At 43.5% G+C, this 23,609-nt stretch overlaps 1 protein-coding gene across 5 annotated transcripts in view; it reads left to right on the top strand.

Moving 5' to 3' along the window:
* LOC133350204 (activating molecule in BECN1-regulated autophagy protein 1A-like) overlaps positions 1–23,609 on the top strand; it is a 99,363-nt gene that overhangs the window by 51,077 nt on the left and 24,677 nt on the right. For all 5 annotated transcript variants that reach the window (XM_061564304.1, XM_061564303.1, XM_061564302.1 and 2 more), the window contains 2 exons: positions 18,743–18,853; positions 20,857–21,045. In XM_061564304.1, the coding sequence (XP_061420288.1) occupies positions 18,743–18,853; positions 20,857–21,045 (300 nt within the window). The remainder of the gene's footprint in view (positions 1–18,742; positions 18,854–20,856; positions 21,046–23,609) is intronic.

Raw genomic sequence — 23,609 nt, 5'->3', positions numbered from 1 at the left:
TCACCAAATGCTAATAAAGTGCACATCTTGGTTTCGCTTCATTTGCCCCTTGCAAATTGCCAAAACCTGGTTAAGCTTTTGCAATTGCCAGAATACTTTTCAATGCGTGCTTGACCCCGGACATGGCTAATGTGGCCTTAATCTCTCTGTAAACGTCATCCCGTGTGTGTTTGAGCAAGCTGCAATTGAACTCTTCACCTTTAAAGTGCAAACCAGACAGTGCTGCCAAGTTAACCACCTGCTTGCGCTCAGTTTGTTTTTACAAAGATGGCGCGTGCGGCTCTGCACGTGCGCGTGTGCACCAGTCACTCTTCGCTTGCCCATTTATCCCGCCGTGCCGAGCGCCCAGCAGTGACCCGAATGCCGCCTGCTGACTCGCATTAAGGGGGAAATTGGAAAGTAAGGTGGGGATGCTCCACGTGCTCATGAAGACCAGTAACAGCGGATCAATAGCCGTAAAAGGGCGAGCCGTAATCGATGGCGCTCGCTGTGCTTGGGCTTGCGCGGTTGCGGGGGAGGGGTGGGGGTGCCCTTTGCAAGCCCGGCGATGTGTCCCGATCCTGGGGTTTGTCGGGGCCGGACCTTGCTCCTGCTTTCGCGTGCCTCTCGCGTGTCACACGCGCCTCGGGAATGTCGCGTAGCCGCACGTTTAATTGCATTGAGGAACATCGACTCGCCGGTTAGAATGGGTAATGTCGTGAATATGGGACGTTCATTTTGTTTTGTTGTGGCGAGTCGGCGTGCGAGCGTGTGCGCGCGCGCGCAGTGGGGTGCGGCGCGCATGGGCGGTTTGCCGAGGCTGACATTTAAATTCCATTTAACAGCCAAGTTTGGCTGCAATTTGTTTCTGTAAAAGACGGATACCCTGACCTCTATGTTCTTATTTTTATGTGGAATTCCATTTATTTACCAGAACATGAATTTGTCCCCAAGGACACCGTTTCTGTGGAGGCTGCTTTGTCTTTCTTTTTATCCACAAATATATAATGTTGTAACTGAATCTGAAAACACCAATTTTACATTTCCCAAGATAGATGATCTTATCAATAATGTCTTCTGCCATTGCTGCTGATGCTAAATTTGCATTTTGAAACTTCTCCCCCCCATAACCATCTCTTGGTGAAAATCCAAGGCTCTCCTCCAGGGTTGTTTTTCTTGTGCACTCAGCCAGGGTTGAGGAGAGAGAGATAGGGGTGGGGGGCTTCATCCCTTTAACATATTTGTTGCCATTGATAAATGAAGGCTGTTTGGGCCATGTGGGGATTAACAAAGGTTTATTGATTTGAGAAGCCGGTTCATTGGCCAAGTCTGCATGCCACACTTGTCATTAGGGCAGAGAAATATCACTCTCCGTGAAGCGGAACGCCCACTGATGGCTGTCAAGGTGAGGGCCGTGTGGTGGTTCCGATATCAGTGCCACGAGAGCTCATTAGAGCTTGAGAATCGGACACATCGCTTGCAATGTGCTGAAGAAATGAGCACTGTTTAAAATCGTACGCTGGCTTCATTTCCCTTATATCTTTCAGTCAAACAGAATTTTGTAGGGGGCTTTCCAAAAAGTCTGCAGCAATTCTATTTGCTGAAAGAGAATTATTGATCATACATGAAATCTAAGGCCGTCTTGTTTTGTTGCTATAGTTTAAAGTGTGTGATTGGGTGGTTTTAAGATGCCTAATTGACTGTATTGTTTTTGTCTCTAATTGTTTATTAATCTCAACGTTCAGGAACCCAGGGGTGAAAGCTATGGGCGCTTTCTAAATGTAACGTGGTTACTTTCAGTCTGCTGCGTTCGCTTACCAATTGTCTTTTAGTAATTGGCGTTCACGGAAATATATTTAGCCAAATAAGGGGAGAGTGCTTGGCCTATATTGTACCAAACCACCATTACTGCTCAAATAATTTGGGCAGTCACTGTAATAGTCTACCTTCATTTAGGCAGGCAAGGATTTGACCTGCGGACCTTCCCATTGCAATTCCTTCTGCTCTGCCGTCTCATTACCGGCGGAGCTGTCAGATTTCTGCGCAGGAGTGCGAGCGTCAACTCCGGCATGTGCGCAACACCCCCTTGCACGCGCATAGGCACCTGCGCTCACCCGATACACACACACATGCACCTCCACACACGCGCACAAATACCCCCCTCCCATCTAGCTGTTGTGGCAAGCGCTGTTAGCGAGCCACGCATGAACCGTGAAACGGTATGCTAGAGGTTGGTATTTGCCAGCATCACACCGTGCTGCCTTTATTGTGCTAGTATTGCTATATACATGACAAACCAGGTACTTGCTTACAATTGAATCGACCTTCAGGAGGCCCAGAACTATTTCAGATTATCACCACAAATGTCAGATGTTGGCAGGAATCGAACTTGGGACGCCGGGTTTGTCGCAGCAATGCGAAACTCAATACGCTACTATTCCCCATGCATGCCCACATATATGCCCACATTCATCTGTCTGGAGGAATTCCAGCTGCACTTTTGTGAACCTTCATTGGCCGTGTAAAAAAAACGTGGCGTTCTCGGATGTTTTTAAACAGTCTTTTTTTGTCTGTTCGACATGGAGTTTGTTTCTTATCTGAGGTTTGTGCAAATGAAAGCTGTCAAGTTTCTCATAAGTAAATTAACCGCACAATGAAGCAGACGTCTAAAATTAGGTTTGCTGCAAATTATGTTTTCTGAAGTAATTTCGGAGAGAGTGTTCCAAAGCAAAAGTCCGGCTGGAAAAACATGCAAAGACATTTTTGCAAGAGGCGCGTTGACCGGTGCTCCCTGAAAGCAGAGAACGTGTTTTATTTTTAGCACAAAAATGTCTCGTTTCATCATCTGCAATGCGCCTTCAAAACTTGCACTCATTTCCATCGCATGTAACAAAGAGATACTCTGCGTGGTGTCAAACATTCAATTGACATACGAGTTACAAACACCTTTCCCCGGCCTGCTTCTACTGCCTGTATTTTGCCCCAGCTGGGCGTTGTTTTTTTGTGCGTTTAGTACACTGCGTACGGTATTTGCTTGACCACATATCTTTTGAAGAAATAGCCTGTCGAGAATTTACCTGCGCTGTACTGCTCAATAACAGTCACTCATGCCGGAACGCTCGGGGTTCAAGTGTAGTGCCGTGTAGTGTGTTGAATATACAGGGGTGCTCCATGAGTCGATGCCCAAAACACTTGTCAACATTTCGGTTCGTGGCTCTTCTTCATAGCACATCAAATGAAGAAGGTGCCATTGCCCGAAATGGCGAATTTTTTCTATTTATTTATTTTACGACAGTGTTTTTGATGGGTGTTTGTTAATTGAGCTTTTTCAGCACTGGCAGCGCAGCATTGCCAAATAATTTTATCATTTGTAGATACCCCACTGATTTCCACTGGACCCCTCTTCTCAGCAGGTGATTGAATTTTGTGAATGTGATGGCTCCGTATCTTACAGAGGGAGTGTTATAACGTGTAATGAATGTCGAGCTTGGTGGGACATGTCTAGAGGATTTTTTTAAACAATAACATGTTTTTCGTTCTCCAATTTTTCTGTTTTATTTTAGTGGGGTGTCTGACCCTGTAGTTTTCAACCATCCAGGCAATACTGTGAGTGAACCCTAAGTGTTTTTCTATGCCTTACTTTGAGTGCATCAAATGTGCATCCCCCTCGGTAGCGTTTGCAGACAGCAGATGCTGCCGTGCATGTATTTGATATTCATAGACGCAGTAACTGATTCGCGTTATTGGCCGTTTTGCCGGTATATGTTAGGTTACGTCGTCCGTCTATTTGGTCCAGTGTTAACACGCTGTTTGTGATCTTTGCTTATGGGCCGGTGTTGTTGCGAGACAGCTTTGTGTACTCCTGTACACTTGTTCGCATGTGTGGTGAATAAGGCTCTGCAATGCCAGCTTATTCGACTTGTTTCCCTTTTTTTAAGTCTTCATGCTTGCAGGCACGATATTACTTCATCTGGTCGGCAAAGATGCAAAAACATGTCATTATGCCCTTTGAAGTCGGGTACTTTGTGTCGGTCACTAATATTGTTATTTCTTCAAAGAGCAACACAGCTCATAAAAAGGCAAATTGACAGACAAAAAATTCGAACTACAATGAAAACCATCCTCACCAAGGCACAAACCAGCAAGGCCTTAAGTAAAATGTACAAGATATCTGCTTTAAATGTAAAAAAAATATCTGTTGGCTTTTGAATTGGTGAAAAGATGTGAGAACAGAGTGCACAGCACTAAAAGAGGAATCGCACTGATTAGTATCAACATATCTCATTGCATGAATATTACTATGTAATGAATATGCTGCATTAAAATATAGATTTACAAGTGTGAATTTCTGCTTTGCACATTCTGTTTTCAGAACTTCAAAACTGCTTGACCCACTCTCATATATCATTGGGTCTGTTACAAATATTCACGCCTTTAAATGCGCATATATGTGCTGAGAATTGAATGTGTGCAAAGCGGTAGTATAGTGGGTAGGGGCACTGCGCTAGGAACCCACTCCCTCTTGTGCTGTGCCGACCAAACCAGGTACTTGCTCAGCACTTTCCCAAACAGATTGTGTGGAATACATTGGAGTCTTTGTAATTATTGAATACGTTCCCACATTATCAGAGAGCAGTGCAAAATATCATATAATTGTATATTTACTCACAACTTGCAAGTCTGCTCTTGATCCTAAGAGAATTGCCTAGCTTTGCGTCTGGTCTAGCTGACAGAATAAGCGCCCTAAACACTGCCAAATAACGGCCGTTAGACATCGATTTCCTCCCGACTTCTTTTTCGCCATCTGTACCCAATTGGTGTGGGGCCAGGCCAGTTCAGCTGGCTTGATGTTGTAGCCTACATCTCATTGCCATGGTTGTGAAGGACAAAAGGCACGGAGGATGTCTCTGCCTCTTGAAATTATTTGTTTATTTGGTTACATTGTGCGACAAATGGGCTTGGAGAGACGGTGTCTTAAAAAAATTATGAAGCTAAAAAAACAACGTTCCCTCCTGCATTGGCTCAGAGTAGAATCACTGACACAAGTCGCCATCTAAAGATGTGTAGTGTGTGTAATTACTGAGGCACACACAACACTATTTGTAGAGGCGACGAGTTTAATAAAACAACTCGCTGATCACTGGATTCTATTGTTAAGTGTGGCTATGCTGTTCTAGACTGTTCACTATATGTGTGTGAGTTAGCTACCGAACGGGTCTGTAGCACACATGCGTGTATCGAATGTGCATCCCCCTCGGTAGCGTTTGCAGACAGCAGATGCTGCCGTGCATGTATTTGATATTCATAGAAGCAGTGACTGATTCGCGTTGTTGGCCGTTTTGCCGGTATATGTTCGGTTCCGTCGTCCGTCTATTCGGTCCCGTGTTAACACGCTGTTTGTGATCTTTGCTTATGGGTCAGTGTTGTTGCGAGACAGCTTTGTGTACTCCTGTACACTTGTTCGCATATGTGGTGAATAAGGCTCTGCAATGCCAGCTTATTTGACTTGTTTCCCTTTTTTTAAGTCTTCATGCTTGCTGGCACGATATTACTTCATCTGGTCGGCAAAGATGCAAAACGATTCCCAGCTAAATCTGCACGACGCCGAAGAGCGGAGTCCTCTTCAGTTGATCCCCAAAACGAGCCCAGAGTCCCCTCGGCGCTGCTCCTTTTATCCCCTGGCAGCCGCCTTCGGCCACACCCCCTCCTGGATCCCCGGTCACGTGTCCGCCAGTCCTCCAATGGAGATGCCCGGCACTCGGCGTGGCTTGCGCAACAGCGTAGAGAACACTTTGTGTGTCTCTACAGATGTATTGAATTTGTCAAAACATTTTTTGTGCTCGTGTGTAAATGTGCTTAGTTACATGTTTTAATTTGCATTTTTATGAGGTGCAGCAGACCCAACCAAGGGCTTCAGAGCACCCGACAGTGAAATGTATACCAAAAAAAGCTCCAGGTTACCTAATACTTTGAATCGTGTGCATAGGAATCTATTATACAGGTAGGAACAATATGTTCCACACTGCCCACCAGGGATTTTTTGTCTGTCTGTCGTGCATAAATATATATATAATATAAACAGCTCTCTGGTGGAGACCTACTGCCGGGTACGGAGAGGGGAGGTGCCTAAGGGAGGAGGATCAGGGGAGGGGCCTAAGGGAAGGGGGGGGGGTCAGGGGAGGGGCCTAAGGGAAGAGAGGGGGGTCAGCGGAGGGGCCTAAGCAAGGGGGAGGGGCCGATAGTTGAAGGGGCTGGCTACCTCAAGTCAAGTTATCTTGTACACAGGTAGGAACAACAGATTCCACACTCCCCACCAGGGATTATTTGTCTGTCGTGCATATTTGTCTGTCGTGCACGAATGCGCTGTCCAACCAAGTTCCTACCTGCCCACTCGGAAGGAACGTGTTTTACGTTGTATGCAGATGCTATGTAAAATGTTCAATATTTTCTTTTAAGTTAAAGACAAATAAGTGGACTTGGGTGAGATGCATTGCCGGAAGGGGATGATGGTCGATGGTCAAGACCGCTAATGGAGCAGCAGACCAAAGGAGGCAATTCACCAGAGGGACGGTCGCTCTGGTGATGGAGCATGTGCGGCAAGTGAGCTGGGTGAGGGATGGTGACAGCATACAGAGGCTTTTATCCAGCGGTTTGACACAGTGGCCGATTATCACGATGTACCGATGTTACATTTAAGCTAATGGAGCAAACAAAAAAGCTTAAACAAGAAACAATACTGATAGATGTGGCTCTGATGACTGTGGATCACGGTTGAAATACCGAGGAATGTGAAGCATGTTAAATTTGCCAAGTGTGCTATGTAAACGCTATCAATAATACAGGCGCTATGTATCAATACCAGCTTGTTAATCTTCTTGATTGTTGGTGCATGTTATAGGTGTTTAGCTTTTTTATATTATTATTGACAAGCAAGCTGACCTTGTGTAGGGCCACATTAAATATGCTATTGATTTATTTAAACTAAAGAAAACTTTTCTTTTTAGCTGACAGCGCTTGATCAACGGACAGTTTCTCAAATATTCTTAGGTTTTTTTTCCGGTAAAGTCACGTAGGTAAAAAAAATTAAAATTAATAAAAGTAAAATAAAAAATCACGTTTCGGAGGCAACACAAGCCTTCGTCTTCAGGTGGAACCGTCACAGCACGATAGCTGTATCAAGTAAGAGAAATTCCAAGAAATCAGTCCTTGTATATATACTGGTTGAGGGTGGGAGGAGCCAAGGTAAGCCCTGGATATTATTATTGGGGTTCGGTGCGGCTGAAGCACGCTGTTAGGAATGAGCCTTTGTTGTGTAGACTGGTTGAAGTTTCTCAAGTGCCACGTGTCTCGTTTGCACCGCAGTTCTTGCCGCAGGCACCAACTCGATGTAGCTGTATTCTTTCTTTTGTCAAAAAATAACGTGGGAGAGCGCTGCCTGGCAACAATGAATCGATTCGGGTTTTTTTTCCTGCCAAAAGGAACCTGTTGATCCTAGATGTTTAAGTTGCGTTTGTTTTGGCTCGGCAAACAGGGCACCGCCAAAAGTAACATGAATGTTTGTTTTCTTATGCCTACCATTGCATTCTTTATTGTGATGGTGATTGTTATATGAAAGTCCTTTTGGAGCATGTGCGGCAAACGTCCTTTCGTGATATTGCTTTACAAGTTGGCTCTATAAAGACACAAGTACCATTTCATCATTTTTAAATCAGATTGAATAGTCCCTGGTTAGTTTCTTTATTTAGATTTTCGTCCGAGCTGTGATTGACCATTATTCTTTATCTCTTAAACAAAACAACACGCACGCAAACTTTATCTTACTACAATGACACTGAGCTTAAATTGCCTTCAGCTTTGGACACAAGTGGCCCAAATCCTAATAAATCTCATACGTGGCCACATGTTATGTTTTTGGATGAATGCCCATCGTCAGAGCTCTTGTATTTCAAGCATCGGCTGTCTCTGTTTCTTCTGTTGCTGCCGCATGACTAGATTATGCGTAAAAAGCTAAACTTGAATATTGAATCAATGGCTGACCAACATGCTTTTAGGGCCCTTTAAATGTTGTCCTTTTTAACACTTAATTGCCTATCCCGCACTGTTTGAAGATATACATTTTTAGGCCGTGTATATCGAATGTAAAGATTACGTACAGTTCTTTTGTCAATTCACCACTTCCCACACTGCCGTGCGGGTCATGGAAAAGCCATGTCAAACGTGTGTTTCGTTTTTTATAGGAATATGTATCATATTTCTCATATTTCACGCGAAATAATATTTATCAATTATCTTTTCTCATTCGTGTGAACCATCATAAATATCCTGTAGAATGTACAAATACTTGACATGACCTTATTTTACATCTGAATTTATATATGCACTGTGCTTAAAATGTTGGCACTGCATTTTGCGCTGCTGTCAGGGGTAATAGACGTTTTCACGCCACAGGCAGATTGTAAGTTTGTGTGAATCATGCCCACATGGGTCTGTGTGCGCGCGCGTGCGCTTCGGTCTGTTTTTTGCGTGCGCGCACACTTGTATGATTGTATGCGTGTGGGTGTACGTGTGTGGGTTTGCTTAATGTACAGATGCCGCCAATCCCAAGAGCAGCTGCTGCTTCCATATTTCCTAACCATTTCCTGTCGTCTATCAATATTTATGGACCTAGCAGGACACAAATGTCATATGCCTCGGTGCCTATTTTATTATCAACTCAATATGTTTTCCAAGGATATTGCGTCTGGAAATCACAGGCTCGTGAGTGATTATGGGATGTACTCTTCCTGGAACAACTCGTATCAATGCATAATGACATTTGAATGCATTGTATATATAACGTCTAAAATATGTCTCGTGTTGCAGTTGGCTTCAAAGACCCATGCGTCATTCTGTCTGTTTGCAAAGTGTATGGCATTTGAGAACTAATAAAAAAAACTCCGTGCTCAAACAAAATGACCAAACCTCTTTGGCCGAGGCATCAACAGCACAGTCATCCTTAGCATGGGATTGGACAGAAATTTATAAGAACACTAGTAGACCTTAGACCACGCCGTACCAGAATTACAGCCAAAGAGGGGGGGGGGGGGTCTTTAAATGCGGAGGTAGTACTCTACAAATACCTATGTGTCATTAAACAGAGAGAAACTGGAGTTCATTGGGCACATCAATAGATCCAGCAAACTCCCCATAACCATCCCTGCAAGGCAGCATTGATGGGACCAGTAAGAGGGTACCCAAGGAAAAACCAGGATTCGGAACATCACAAAGACTGGACGGGCGTAAACCGCGGCCAGCTGATCCCCACGATGTTGAAGGGGGGACTGAGCTATCAACTTTTGGTGGTTCAAGGAGCTCGTTGTTAGACCGGTCGTGTGAGATGGTTTAGGATCTGTAAATGCAGTTCGCATCTTCCTTTGTCTGTTTTCAACTTTGCCTTTCGGGCAGTTTTCATTTTCCTCGTTCCGTTCTGTGGGTGCTTTGTTGGCGTTATAATCCAAGGGCTGGAGATCTGAAGCAATAGGATGGACTGAGAGAGAAGAGGGTGTGAAGGATATGGAGCTAACCTTTGACAAATGTGTGTTTCTAGATAAGCACCAACATGGATTAATTCCTGCCTCTTATGAAAGCATGTTGGAATTCGCATCGTATCTGCTTTTTATCAGCGCATTAGCACATACGCGGCTCTGAGGCACTTTACCCGTATATAATGCGTTCTGAGTCCCGCATTTAGGGTTTGCATTCGTGAAAAAAAAAATTAGACTTCAATTTATATGAAAAATAGAAATGAGGATTATATTTCTGAGAAATATGTTCCTTTACGATACATTTCCATGAAGATGATGTCCAATTACTATTAAACGCTGGAGAGAATTCCGTGCGCGCATTGGTGAATAGGACATTAACTTTTTTTTACTGATTTTTTTTTTCTGCAGGGATAGTGCAGGTGTGCGCTCTCACGGCAGGTGATGCTCTAACAATTTCCTGGTCATGAATTTTAATAACTGGAGCGGTGTTCATTCTTTATTATCTTTTCATTTTTATTCATAATGTTGCTATTACAATTATAATTACATAACCCCCTTTGCTCATGTTGGTATTTGATTTTTTTCTGTCATCCTATTAAAAGCCCTGCTTTTGCAAATGTTACAGCACTCTTTTCTGCTCTCTCTCTCTCTCGTTTGTTTTACAAGGTCACCTCAGGTCGATACATTTGGATAAATTCCCCCCTGTCCAAATGTAATGGAGAGCTTCAACAAAGTTTGAACATTTGCAAAATTTAAATGAGGTCCCAGCAGTTCGTTTGGCCCGTGGAGGAGAATCGTAGAATTCCAAAAGACGCAAAGTTTACATAAGTATTTTTTTTAGACACATCTTCTGTGTCTACCACAGCATTATCATCATCAGTCATCAGCCATGATCAATCCGCTGCTGGATCAAGGCTTTCCCAAGCCAATCACCACCCATCGTGGAGTCTGTGGATCTGCGATGTGCGTAATCCACCTTGCGCCTGCTGATTTTAATTGTTCCACCTCGACGGTGGATGCAGTCTCGGGCGCGTTCCCTCCTTGGGCTGCTACTCCCTCACTAAGCTCAACCGCCGGCCATCGTTGCTTCTAGCTACGCGTCCTGCCTGAGCCCGCTCGCTTTTATTTCCCCATCAACATTATATCTATCTATGTATGTTCTCTGACCTGTGTGATCCTCTTTCTTTCTAAAAGTGTAATTCCAAGCGTGCGCTTCTCCACGCTTTGCACACTTTATAGTTTTTGGTCATTGTTCTATGTGATTGACCATGCTTCTGATTAATACTATCCAAGCAAGTTATGTCTGTACGATGAATATAAACGTTCCTTTTTTTAGGCACAACGGTACGTTTAGACACGTTGAGGCGGCACGGTGGCGCAGTGATAACACTTGGGCCTTGACCGCTAGAAGGCCCTAGGATCGGTTTCTGACTCGGGCGTCTTTCTACGTGTAGTTTTTATGTCCTCCCACTATTCTGCATGTGTGTCCCCCAATTTTTCCAGTTACTTCCACGTAGGAAAAAAACTCCAAAGTAACTAGAATTGGCGAAATATCGCAATTCTGCAAAACTACCTACAAATGACACATTTGGGATTTCGCATTGCAACATTGCCCCTGACTGAAAACTTGGCAGGACCGTCCTCAAAAAAGTCATGAGACTTGGTGAGGCTGTCCTGGGTTAAACAAGTAAAATAATAATAATAATTAAAGATTTTTTTTATTTAAAGCTTTCGTGACTGCAGGGATTCATATTCTTGGTTCTTTCGGTAAAGTCACGTAAAAGGGAAATAATAAAATAAATATAAAACAACAACAAATAATATTTTTTATATTTATATTATTTTATTATTTCTCTTCTACGTGACTTTATCGAAAGAACCAAGAATATAATGTTTTCATTAAGATTACTTTTCCAAAAGCACTCCAACCTGCTCTCATCTCTCCTTTATTTAATCGTTTTCATCATTTCCTATATTACATTTATATTGCTTATAATCACTGTCATCAGCAAATTTTAGACGATTAATACTTAAATTTTTATATTTATGCCCTTGTTTCTCCGATCCAATAAAAAAAGCCTACATGTTAAACTTAAAAAACTAATCTTAGAAATGTCGATGTGAATAACTTTGAAAGTGTGCCTCCTTGTCTAATGCTCCTAAGATACACTTCGTGCAATGTCAGTGTATCTGTCTTAATTCCATTTTTTTATCTCGTACCGACCAATCTATTCATTAACGTGCATTTCAATATTCCTGTCTATCCAGCTTAACAGTGTCTTGCTTCTGGTGTAATATAGCCACACCTTTAACGGCACAACTTTGGATCAAATCTGTTAGTGACAAAGTGACTCATTGTCACAGAAAGATAGTTCAGGCTAGAAAACCATGAGTTTCAATCAACACGCAGAAACGTCTACAAAAAGCACCCAGCCTTTGCGCTTTATGCAAAAACCATCAATAGCGTATGTAGAACTCATTGTGGTCCTCTTGTCTTAAATTGCCATCAAAATGTTCATAAATGTGACCGACTGATGGGCAGCAGCAGGACACATAGACAACTGCAGACAACTTTGGGTGCAGGCAGAACAAACAGTCGGGGTCTGCACAACCCTTTAACGTGTTACGTTCAGGACACGGTTAGGCTTGCATGCCGCTGCTGGTGTCACTTTCGTTTGTACGCGAGGAGCACATAAGTGGAACGGGACTGATTCAGAAATGTGATTGCGTCTCGGGTGATTTAGCCAATAACAAATGGTTGTCCCGCATTATTGCAGTTTGCAAATTGTATGTTTGTTTTTGTGAATACGTTGTATTCCTATTCCCACACCGACTTTGCCTTTTAGCCATTTTCTCCAAAGCAGCATTCACAATTGCCTTCAGTCATGTCATATAGCAATGGCAAGCAATCTAATGTACCGGTTGCTTTGTTATATACGAAAGTCTGTTGCTGTGTCTTGCTTCTGCTGAAAGACCCAGCTACTGGAAGCATATGCTGTTCATATGAAATAAATGGGATTGGAGAAGATAACTCCACTCGAAGGGATGATGGTCAGTGGTCAAGATTAACAACGGACTGGCAGTCAACATATCTGTGACGGACAGGTATCTTGGGGGGTGAAGGATCGATACAGTTAGCACGTGGATGGATCGTGAATTTCGCAGTTCTTTTAGAGATTCTCGCATAAGGGAGCCTTCATCCAGCAGTGCATTAGTCCTGGCTCATGAGGATGAGGTTGTATTAGATGATGCCTTCACTTCAATTTTTAAGTCAAGATTTATATGATCCTCTTCAGAAATAATTGAAAGCTAGGTATAATGTATATAACAAAGTACGCTGTAAATATTTGTTGTCGCATATTTTTTGCCACCAAATATATTTAGCGTTCCATTTAATTTTTTATTAATACTGCAAATGAAACAGTCATCTGCTGTGTTATAAATTGTATCAGCCTAAAACCGCATTCTTAATTAAACATGCATTTTCTTCTCCATAGGTGCTAAACAAATGTCATGCTTGCCTTTGATTAGACCTTAAGTAGTAACATTTGAATCCCATACCTTATATTGGCATTCGTATCAAACACGAATTGGAAAGGAAAAGACCACCTTACGGTACCCCAGTAAAGCGATTTCAAATATCCTTTACTTTTATATAGATAGTTAACTTGAACTTCTTTCGCACCATACGTCGCCAACCGTGCTAATCGTAAGTGAAATAATGGAACATTTATCTTAAGTTCGTCTTTGGAAGCCAATCTCAGACCCCCATCGCTTTTGAGGTCACTCGCCTGTTCCTGGATGATGTCACTTTTTTATGTGAACATGCCACACCGGGAGACTTGTTCCCATGCCGTGTCGCGTGGCACATACCTGCAGATAAGCTTCGTTAGATGAAGCGAAGACTTGCCCGCAGCCAGGGAAGTGAGGGCAGGCATGCTGTGCTGACTAGTTCATTATCCAAGAGAGAAAACGCCAAAAAACCCAGGAGTGAAACAAGGAGAAAAATGCAATTCCATTTGCGATGGAGATTGAAATTTTGGGACACCCGATGGCAAATTTGCAAGCTTATCGGCTGTAAATGCCTTGAGTTAGATGCATCACACCAAGTTACACGGCTGTTATTATTGCTGAACACCTTGTGCTTGTTCAAAGGTGCCATGTTTTCAGAAGGTTATGTATAAACATATGCTTTGAATGTACTGCAGAACTTTATTGCCAATCAACAATTAAACTTAATGGGGGTACCCCAGGGTACCATAGTACCCCGGCTCTCGCATAATGTCGGTGATGCAGTCATTTTTAGTCTGTTGATGGTCGGCGATGCGGCAATCGACTCCTCTCGACGAGCTGTACACGTTGCACTATTCAACGTTTAATTTTTCGATAACGGATTTTTATATGCTAATGTTTGGCAAAGAAGAACAGGATCGATTTCTGCCCCGGAGCGACGCCCGTTTTCTTCTTGGGACGCCAAGGTTTTCGCCTTCGGTGCCGCAGCGGTGTTCGAATCCACCATCGCGTCATTCCAAACAATCTGGCGTTTGTTCGAGCGGGTGGGGACTGCTTGCTGAATCGGGTCGTCGATCTGCGAGCTGATCTCGCTCGCGATTTCTGAGTAATATGGCAGGTATTCCGGAGGAATAGAAAAGTACTTCTTTGGGAGTGAGAGCAATTTTTTCATCGTCAGGCTGCCGACAGGAGTCGTCGGCAAACGGATTGATTGCAACGTCCCCTGCTTGATCGTGTCTACGTTGTCGCCAAACAGATCATGTAGAATCGATCGACGGACGAGTTCGACATTCTCCTGCTTGATCAGTGGGACATGGACGACCTCACTGTCGGGCGTCGAGCTGAGGTGTCTCATGTTAACGAGCCCTAAATCGATCTCAAAAAAGTAGTTGAACGTGTAGCGGGTTGGCATCTGCTTGAAGTGCTTCTTCAAAATCACGTCCCAGCCCGTATAGAATGGGCGTTTGGAATCGTGATGATTAACCAATATCGCCTTAATGCTGTTGACACGTCGTTGACGGCCTGAACGATGGCCATCGGGGTGTAAAAGTTCTTACCATTCATCGTATTGCGACACGATGCGACGACCCGATCGGCCTGGTATGAAGTATAGCAGAACGACTTTGCTGTAGAACAATTGTGACAGCATCGCAAAGAAACATCATCACCAGCTGCGACTTGTTTTGGCCGACACAGTTGTCGAGAATAACAAGCAAAGTGCTTGGCATCATGTGGGCCGTCTTCATGGTAAGCAGCTTCATGTGGTACACGAAGCAGAGGCTGCACAGTGCGTCTGCATATTTTCCTTGTGCGCACTTGTCGTAGAAAATGACCTTGTTGGCACCGCTCATGATGTTCGCTGGGACGAAGTTCTGGACCGTCCGGTTGGAATTGAAGTAATCCGCGGACGGGCGAATGTGACCGTAGTGCGGCATGGCGAAGCTACCGCCAAAATCCTCAATCTGGATAGTGGGAAGGCCGTTCAGTTCCTGCACCGACGGCAGTCCGCTCGGGTCGACGCCGGCTGCGTCGTCGTTGTCGTCGTAGTGTTTCGGAATGACGGTGTCGGGGACAATCTGATCAGGAGCGTGTTGTTTGACATACTCCTTGACAAATTGGCCACCGCTCGGCGCTGGCAGATGGCGGCGTCGAGATGCATGTTCTTCTCCAGCAGTAGGCGTTGACGTTCGTCATCCGGAAGATCCTTGCGTTCGAGCTGGATATCGATTCGAACGCAGCAGTGGCAAATGTCTTCGGGCTGTGTGCGTCAAGCTAAGACCGGGATAGTACATGTGGACGGACTGAATTCATCTTGAAAAGTACACGACACAACGGTCCTGGGCCTCCATCTTGACTTAGGAACCACCGACAGGGATGATCGAACGAATCTCATTTTCCGATGGCCCTGACTGGATCATGTTAATAATGATCCCCTCAGACTGCTGCCATTCCGATCCGTTCTGGATGGTCTCCATCGACGCCCAATCGTTCTGAATCTTGTTAATCGCTTCTTGACCCAGCTTGGCGATCACACGCTACAACGCCGTCATCTTGCGAGTGCACCGTTCACGAAGAATGCGACGAGGCACGGTCTGCTGCGAACCACCGACACCGCCCATCCGACGAATGCTTTCGATGCTCGATAACTTGGACAATCGCGAGGACACCGCCCCGGAAGCCGATGATGCGCCCGTCACGAATGTCGCCGCTTCTGCCGCCGAAGATGACGAGTCTGCCACCGACGAAGAGGCACCTGCCGCAGAGGATGCCGCTCCCGCCGCTGATGTTGACGCGCTCGACATGAACGCGAGGATGTGCTTCTCCCAGCCAGTCGCGATGAAGTTGGATTAGAAACTCTTTTGAAGTCCTCGATCTCATCGAGAGCTCTGATAAAGGCAGCTAATGGCCTGGATTCCCAATCGCCAAGATCCTACGCGATCACCTGATGCATACGAGCGTTCAGGGTTTCAGCGCAATCGTCCTCGCTGCGTTTGGACATCGCGCAGTAGCACTGATTTCGGATTGATTGGTACCCGAATCGCGGAGTGAAGTACACCCCTCGAAAAAAGTGTCCCAGATATAAATTATTTAATTGCCTCGGCCAATTTGTATCATTTGGTACCCTGGGGTACCGCCATAAGGATCAATTCTAAAACTAGGTACCTATTTGGATTTCTTGCAACAATAAAAACATCTTGTCGTTATTTATTAAACCTCTTTCGGTAATACTGCGCGAGCAGTGGTAGACAAGCACGCAAAACAATATTTACTTTAATAAATAACACTTACAAGGAAAAGTATTTAATGATAAGTTACGTTTCGGGAAGTGATCTTTCACAGTGCATTGAAAGGGCAGAGAGGTGCCTCTCGCTTATTGTTTGTTATTTCTGTTTTGGACAAAACCATCGCAAGTATTTGGTTTTTTTAAAAATATATAATGCATGCTATTTATACCAGTCATAACCATCAATAAACCATAGGATCCCACCCTGTCCAATTGCCTTTGTAAGGCTGAATATTTTACTTTGTATGGCATCACAAGCCAACATCATCTCTTAGACTCTTCACAAACGATCAGGCCCCCTTCACACCACCACCTTATCCGAAAGCCCCGGGGTAAATTTAATACTATACGCTTCCTCAAGGGGAGAGCTATTACGCCTTAGATTGTTTTTTTTGTTGGGGAAATTTGACATTAAAGGCATTATAGGCCAGCAATATAGGAAATTAGTTTTATTGTTGTGGTATATTGTATTTAAAGGAAGGCTTGCATACTTATGTAAAGCAATCCTTTGCTTTTTGTAAGTGCTGATAGTAAACATTGCATCAAATAAAGCTGCTGCTACCGAAAAAAACATTGTAAAATTACCTTGCCTATCTGTTTAATTTATTATTACAGCTTAGAATTGGCTCTTAAAAATGTCAAAATGAATTATGGCTGGCCTGTTTGTAAATAATCTGAATTGTTGATGGGATTTTAATTCCTTTTCAGAAGGATACACATTAAAGTCTTGAGTCATGCGCATAAAAGTGCAATTACCTCGGATGCATCAAACCGATATGGATTTCATGATCGCTTATTTGGCATGCAACAGAAATTCCAATTTCATTTTCTGGATATGCCTCCATTTTCATATAAAGAATAAGTTTGTCTCAACATGCATCCACATCCTCTGGTTATTTGGAGTTTACCTTCATCACTGAAATGTTCTATGAGCTTGATTATTTGCTTAATAGATTTTTACGTTTGTTTTATCGAGAAACGACGATACATTATAACGGTTGTGTTGTAAGGACTAAGGATGGCTGAGTGGGAGTTTTTTTTAGCGTTTGCATTGTCGTTAAGGAATCTCCGAGTTCAGTCCCCAGGCTGTTGTCTACAGTGCCAGGTTCACTTCCATATTCGCATAAGTACCAATAGCACTGGTCTTGCACCCGAATAGAGAAGGAGGGCACTGCTGTGTATAGCACAAGGCTACTATAGGATTTCATGTCGAGCTCCGTAGGCTGCTTAAATTCTGATAAAAGTTTTGTTATATAATTTTGTCCCGATGGCAGTACTCGGCACATTGCATCCTTAACCGAGATTCAGCATTTTGAGTCCGCTGCAATGAGGCTGCTTATTAAAAAAGATCTTATTTTATGGAACCATAGTGCCTCTGCATCGAGACTTTGTTGAGAGACGTGCGTGATGAAAAGGGCCTCATTAATCTATCTCTTCTGGCAGAATCTGGCGGTTACAAATGCCGTGGCACAGAGGCATCCTTAGCGAGAGTGAGGGAGCCGAGGCATAGGTGTGTGGGGAGAAAATGGTTCTCAAGAGAGCCTTTGTTAGAGGGGGGGGGGGGGGGGTAGAATTCTACACTCGGATGCATGTGCAAAATATCTCGTGGGAGGGCAATCATTCCCAACCAACTTTCGGGAGGGTCGAAACTGCCCCCTTTCTGGAATTCCACTCTCGAGCCAGTCCCCATAAGACCAGTGCACATAACCGGCCGTGCACTAGATCCAGTCTCCAGGCCATACTTGTACTTTTGCCGTAATCGTTCATCCCGTCACACGACCTTTTACATCCACTTGAATTTGCTTAACTTTCCTCCGTTGGAAAGGTCAAAAGGTTTGTGTTGATGTACAGTAAGCATTATCTTGAGTGAAATCCCTGAGGTAGCCCCCCTCATGTGCGTCGAAATCAACGCGTCCCTATGTTGGCCAAACATGTCCCCTTCGTGGTCATTTTCCTCTGCCCATCTCTGAATCGGTTAGGATGCAGAGCTGCTGTGGTTACCTTAAAGAAGTATTTATCTTTATGATGAGCAGATTTAGATATGAAGCCAATGCAGTGGACTCTTTTCAATGCCGCATCAATGAAGTGTCGAACAGTATGAATCTTAATGTGACATGAGACAAACTTGTTTTTTTTGTATGACTAATCAGCTCTTTGATTTTGTTTTACATGACTCTTGAGAGTAATTATGTTGTTTGCTGATCCTCCCTCTTGCGATCACACCACATTCCCTCCACTAGTAATTCTCTGCTATGTGGGTGTCTTATTTGCTGCTGGTGTCGCCACTCATTCATCATTGCTCATGGACTATTCTCTACCATACTAATGCACGCATGTGCAATTACACTTTTCCTGGCAGTCACTTAAGGTAAATGTGCATTTATGATGATGCATTTCGAATCTGTCAAAATTTACCATGCTTTCTTGTTTTTTGTTGTTGCAGGGGCTGTGGTCGGAGATGGTCAGTCAGCGGTGGCTAACAACATCGCCGACATCACGTACCGCCTGCAGTGGTGGGACTTTGCCAGCTACAACCTGCCTGAAATTAGCAATTGTGAGCACCAATTCACAGCAGACACAAGAACGACCGTATTCACCCAGGAGGATGCTCGTCAGTTCGCGTGACCTTAATAAGCAGCATTGTGCCTGGATAGTGCTTGGATGGGTGACCACCGTGCACAGCAGCTTGTTGTAGTCTGCTGTGAGGCTACGTGGCGGGCAGCGTAGCACAATACATGATAGTACTTTACTGCTTTGCCGTGAAGTATATTTTCCCACCTGCCTTCTCGAATCCGCAACGGACCATTGTGCTGAAGTTTGGTTCATCAAAACCCCCACTGCCTACACCACACTGGTGGAGGGCTCTTAGCCCGCAGTGGATCCACTTAGGCATGCACATGTAGATACACAATTAAATATTATGCTCAGAATTGCCATTTTTTACAATTAGTTTAGTTTCACAGGTTCCAAATTACAAACAGGAATACTTGGTTTTTAAGAACAACGCATCATGCAAGGTTGTGGATGTACCAAATACCTGTCACGTAATCACAGGTTTGCCTTTTAAGTTTTATCGAAGCAAAATTTATGAAAATGTATTTAGTACATGAAAATCTGCTGAGAGATCCTATTTATTGGAGAGCAGACTTGATTTGTTGTAAGAGTTAACAAAGTAGTGGGTGTATGTCCATTCAAGAGATTTTATTGGTCAAAATTCTGCTTTTGATGATTGTGCTGCTGGGCATAATACATGGATAACATTGTGTCCATTCTTCACGTGTTTTTAACTCTCTTTAAGTATAAGGATCACAATAAGTACTTAGCGAAGTCTTACGAGCGTACAGCCCCGCTTGGCCTTACGGCAGCATGTACGTTAGGACTGCAATGCGGTTGTATGTCCCGTGCCATCAAAATACGAAACGAGCGTTGCGATGTCTCTTAGATTATACTCTCACTGTTGTCATCCAGCGGCTCATTTGTCAACAGGTCACAATGCTGCACCAGTCCCATTTGGGTGCTTATACCTCATTGGCCGAGTAGCCGCAACACATTGGCGAGATCGATGGCCGTGAGAGCAAATCTGTTTCGCGTAATGAGTGGCGTGATGATATGCACTAATGGGCTGAAATGCAACTTGCGACGAACGATTGCACAGTTGTCATGGCAGAAAAACACTGGGCCATTAAAGCTATTTTTCTTCACCGTTCAGATGTTTTTACGTTTAATGAATGCTGAGTTCTTGGTTTTTATGCATTGATTCAACTGTGTGAAAATTGGACACATTTTCCTTTTGATAGATGAAATGTGGAACTTGAGTGCTTGCTCTATTTTAGCATTTTTGAGTAAAGTGGTTTATGCAGAGCAGCCACTATAATATTTGGCAATTTGGGGGTATACACCATGATTTCAGAATTCCATATCATTGTCCTATATATTTGTTTTATGTTTTCTGAATTTATAAAAAGAACTGCTTTGTAGAAGAAATAGCAAAATCATTGCTTCAATGAGATTTTTTTATGAAAATGGCCCTCGGTATTACGTTGTGCCTTAAATATCCCTCCTGTATGTTTTTGTTCCATAATTGAACACTGCAGTTGCCATTTGAAGCATGGAGATGATAAATAATGAACATTTAGTTAATGTGTTATTTGTGCAATTCTTATGGTCGAAGGCGATCACAAAAATGTATTAAGTTCCACCAATCATATAGAGTGAGTGATTTTACCCAGTTAAGTAATATGCAGATGATTTTCAATTTTTTTAAATTTGGTCTGTGATGCCAAATGTATTATCTTTAACATTCCATAGTTTAACTGACAGTCTATTTACATATGGTCACTTCATCTGGCAGTATTAATCAGGACGAGCACCGGGCTCGATGCGTAAAGCCTCTGCAACAAAGTGGAAAACTTGCTCCCCCTCGACCATATCACGGCACTCTAAGAGAAACACACATCGATGAAAGTGTGTTTCATGTGCGCGAAAGTAAAATGCCTCGTCAGTCAACACTCTGTGATGAACTCCCTCTATCTGACTCGAACGTTGTCTCTTCGGCAGCCAAAATCAACGTTCTGGTCACCAAGTGCAAGATCTACAACGACGCGAGTTGTGACATCTCGGGCGACGGTCGTCACCTGGCCGCCTTCGTGCCGGGCAGCCACCGGGGTTTCCCGGATGAGGGCGTCCTCAACGTTTACTCGCTGGCGCCACACAACCTCGGGGAGGTGCTTTACCAGCGCCGCTTCGGTGAGGATTTACCGGTTGGCCAACCCAGCTTTTCGGCGATGAAACGGCGTGCGTAATGTGTCCGTCTGTTCTTCATTGATGCGATGCGAGGTCGCCATTGAGACTGATAGTCTTGCTTTCAATGTGGCGCTGGGTCACAAAGTCATGCATTTCACATGTAAACTTAACAGTTGAAATACTATAACAAAACTCGTAACAAAGTGCAAAATGGATGACTGCAATTAAATAGTGTGACAGCCAAAGGAGGCAGGGGGGATGTTCACCGTGGAGATGGAGCATTGAGATCAGGAACATGAGGGATGTTGACAGCCTGGGGAGATTTTCATCCAGCAGTGGATTGATTGAGGTTAATAATGTAGACATTGAAAACATAATACCTTACAATAAGATGCATTCTAGCTATTTTAACTGCATAGGGTACATTTCAAAAGAGCTTCCATTCAGAGTGACCAAGGAACAAATCTAATTAAACATTAAAAACTCTGGCAATGGAATACTTTTGTTTTTAAATAAGAGAGAAGGAATATAATTATATCATCTGCAAGGAACTTAATAACAATAAAATAACAATTTCAACATGTATTTACTCTTGAGACATTTCAGGGATTTTGAGGCATATCATAAATCACAAGAATATAAATGTGGAATTAATAAATCGGATAAACGTTGCGTGGTAATTTGTTGGTAATTGCCTGAGAGAAAAACTTTGCCGATGTGGCGTGATGCCCGACTTTGATTTTTGTACCCCCAGATCGTGGTCATCCTTATAAAATAATTAGAATTGCCTGAGTGTGCTTGCTTTCTTTAGCGAACAAATTCGTTTCAGCCAAGAGGCGGCTACCACTTCTCTGTGGCCAGGCCGCTATTCAGTGTAGCTTTGGGTATTGACATGGCCACGCTGTGATGCATGGAACGGGGGTGGGTATTTGTTACGTTTATTTCATGTTAGATTGCCGTGCAAACCTCTCGTAGCTTTTATAAAAGTGAAGCAGAATTCACTAATCTTATTCGGCCTCAAGTGGACGTTTGCGTGTATCTTCTCTTCCAGCAAGGGACAAGTACGTTTTCTTAGTTAGCGCTTTATCGACATACGAAACAAAGTATATTTTACGTGACATTATTTGGTGATGCTGCGTTTGGCAGTGGTGCACGGATACATATAACAAAAAAATTCAACACTCGTCAATTTCACTCCGTGGCCTTGAAAAGAAAAATATATAATAGGTGACATTTCAGGGCTATGTCTCTTCTTTATATGCGATCAAGAAGGTCTATTGCTTGATATGCCACCTACTATATATTCTCACTTTTAAGGCCACAATGTTATGAATGTGCAGTGTTTTTTTAATATATATACGTAGAGATTGTGGCAAAAATATGCACGAGGTTACGTCAACTTTTAAGGGATACATTTAATTCTGAGTCATTTGCGGGGTCAATATGAAGGTACTAAAGTAATAATTTCCTGTGACAAATGCGTTAAATTTCATGGTGCGGGCAAAAATGTGGACAGCGAAATTGCAGAGGTGTGCCTTGCAATGTGCTTTTGAGAAATCCAAATTAAACAAAATTCCCCTCAATAAATGTCTAAATTTGGCAGATTTCTAAGGAAGCAGATTATAGGCTGGGATCTTTTGACATCTTGGGTGAATTATGTCGGTGAACAAAGCTCGGGCCAGCGTGTGGTGCTGCTTCCGTCCCTCCTGCCCTCATTCCCACATCGCTCCGGCGTAATTAAAAATTTCCTGTGAAAGAGATAGAGGGTGAGGCGGGGGTAAAAAAAAAATCGCAAGCTAAAAAACACAAGGTTGCTTGCTTGGGCATAATTACGTAAAATGAGTTATGTGCGTGTGCTGACTTCTAATGATGAAAAAAAGTTACATTTTAAACAAACACAGGTGAGAAGTCTACTTTAAAGCGTGCAGAATTTTCACTTGCAATCCGTGGAGCAGATGTGGGTGTGATGTGTTACTGTGGCAACTGTTCAGCATAGCACATTGGTGCCACTAATGGTCTCCTACCTTTTACCTCATGTGAACCTTTTTTTCCCCCACACAACACTCTCACCTTTGCTGGTGCGCGCGACGCTGTGCGGTTAATTGTGCGCGTGTAAATGGAAGTACACGGCACGTGTCTTATTGTCACGCTTGTGCTCTCCGTTGGCACGGACGCGTATCGCGTAAGCGCACCTGGGTGCGCTAACAACGACACGAGAGGGTTCTTACGTAAGTTGATTGCGCAAGTCATTGGGACGAACCTCGGTTACGGATAATCAGAGTTGTCGTGGCACGTAATTTGGAGGTTGCGCAATTAAGCAAAAGAAAAGTCATTCTACCTAAATGTGCCGGGCATCCCAGCCCATCATCATCATCACCACAAGCTTTTTGGCCAAGTTAGCAATGAGTATACTTGTGGTTGACTGCGTGTACATACACATTTTTATTACCAGTAATTATTTAAGATAATTATTAATTCATGGTCGCTTCAAATATTTATTGCTTGCAGGTGTATATCCATTTCTATTTAAAACTTTCGTGACTGCAGCAATTAATATTCTTGGTTCT

The sequence above is a fragment of the Lethenteron reissneri genome, chromosome 33, assembly GCF_015708825.2.
Source record: "Lethenteron reissneri isolate LAM-NWPU_2019-01 chromosome 33, ASM1570882v1, whole genome shotgun sequence".
NCBI classification, from domain to species: domain Eukaryota; kingdom Metazoa; phylum Chordata; class Hyperoartia; order Petromyzontiformes; family Petromyzontidae; genus Lethenteron; species Lethenteron reissneri.
The sequence above is the reverse complement of the archived record's forward strand: the minus strand, read 5'-3'. Positions and strand labels throughout refer to the sequence as shown.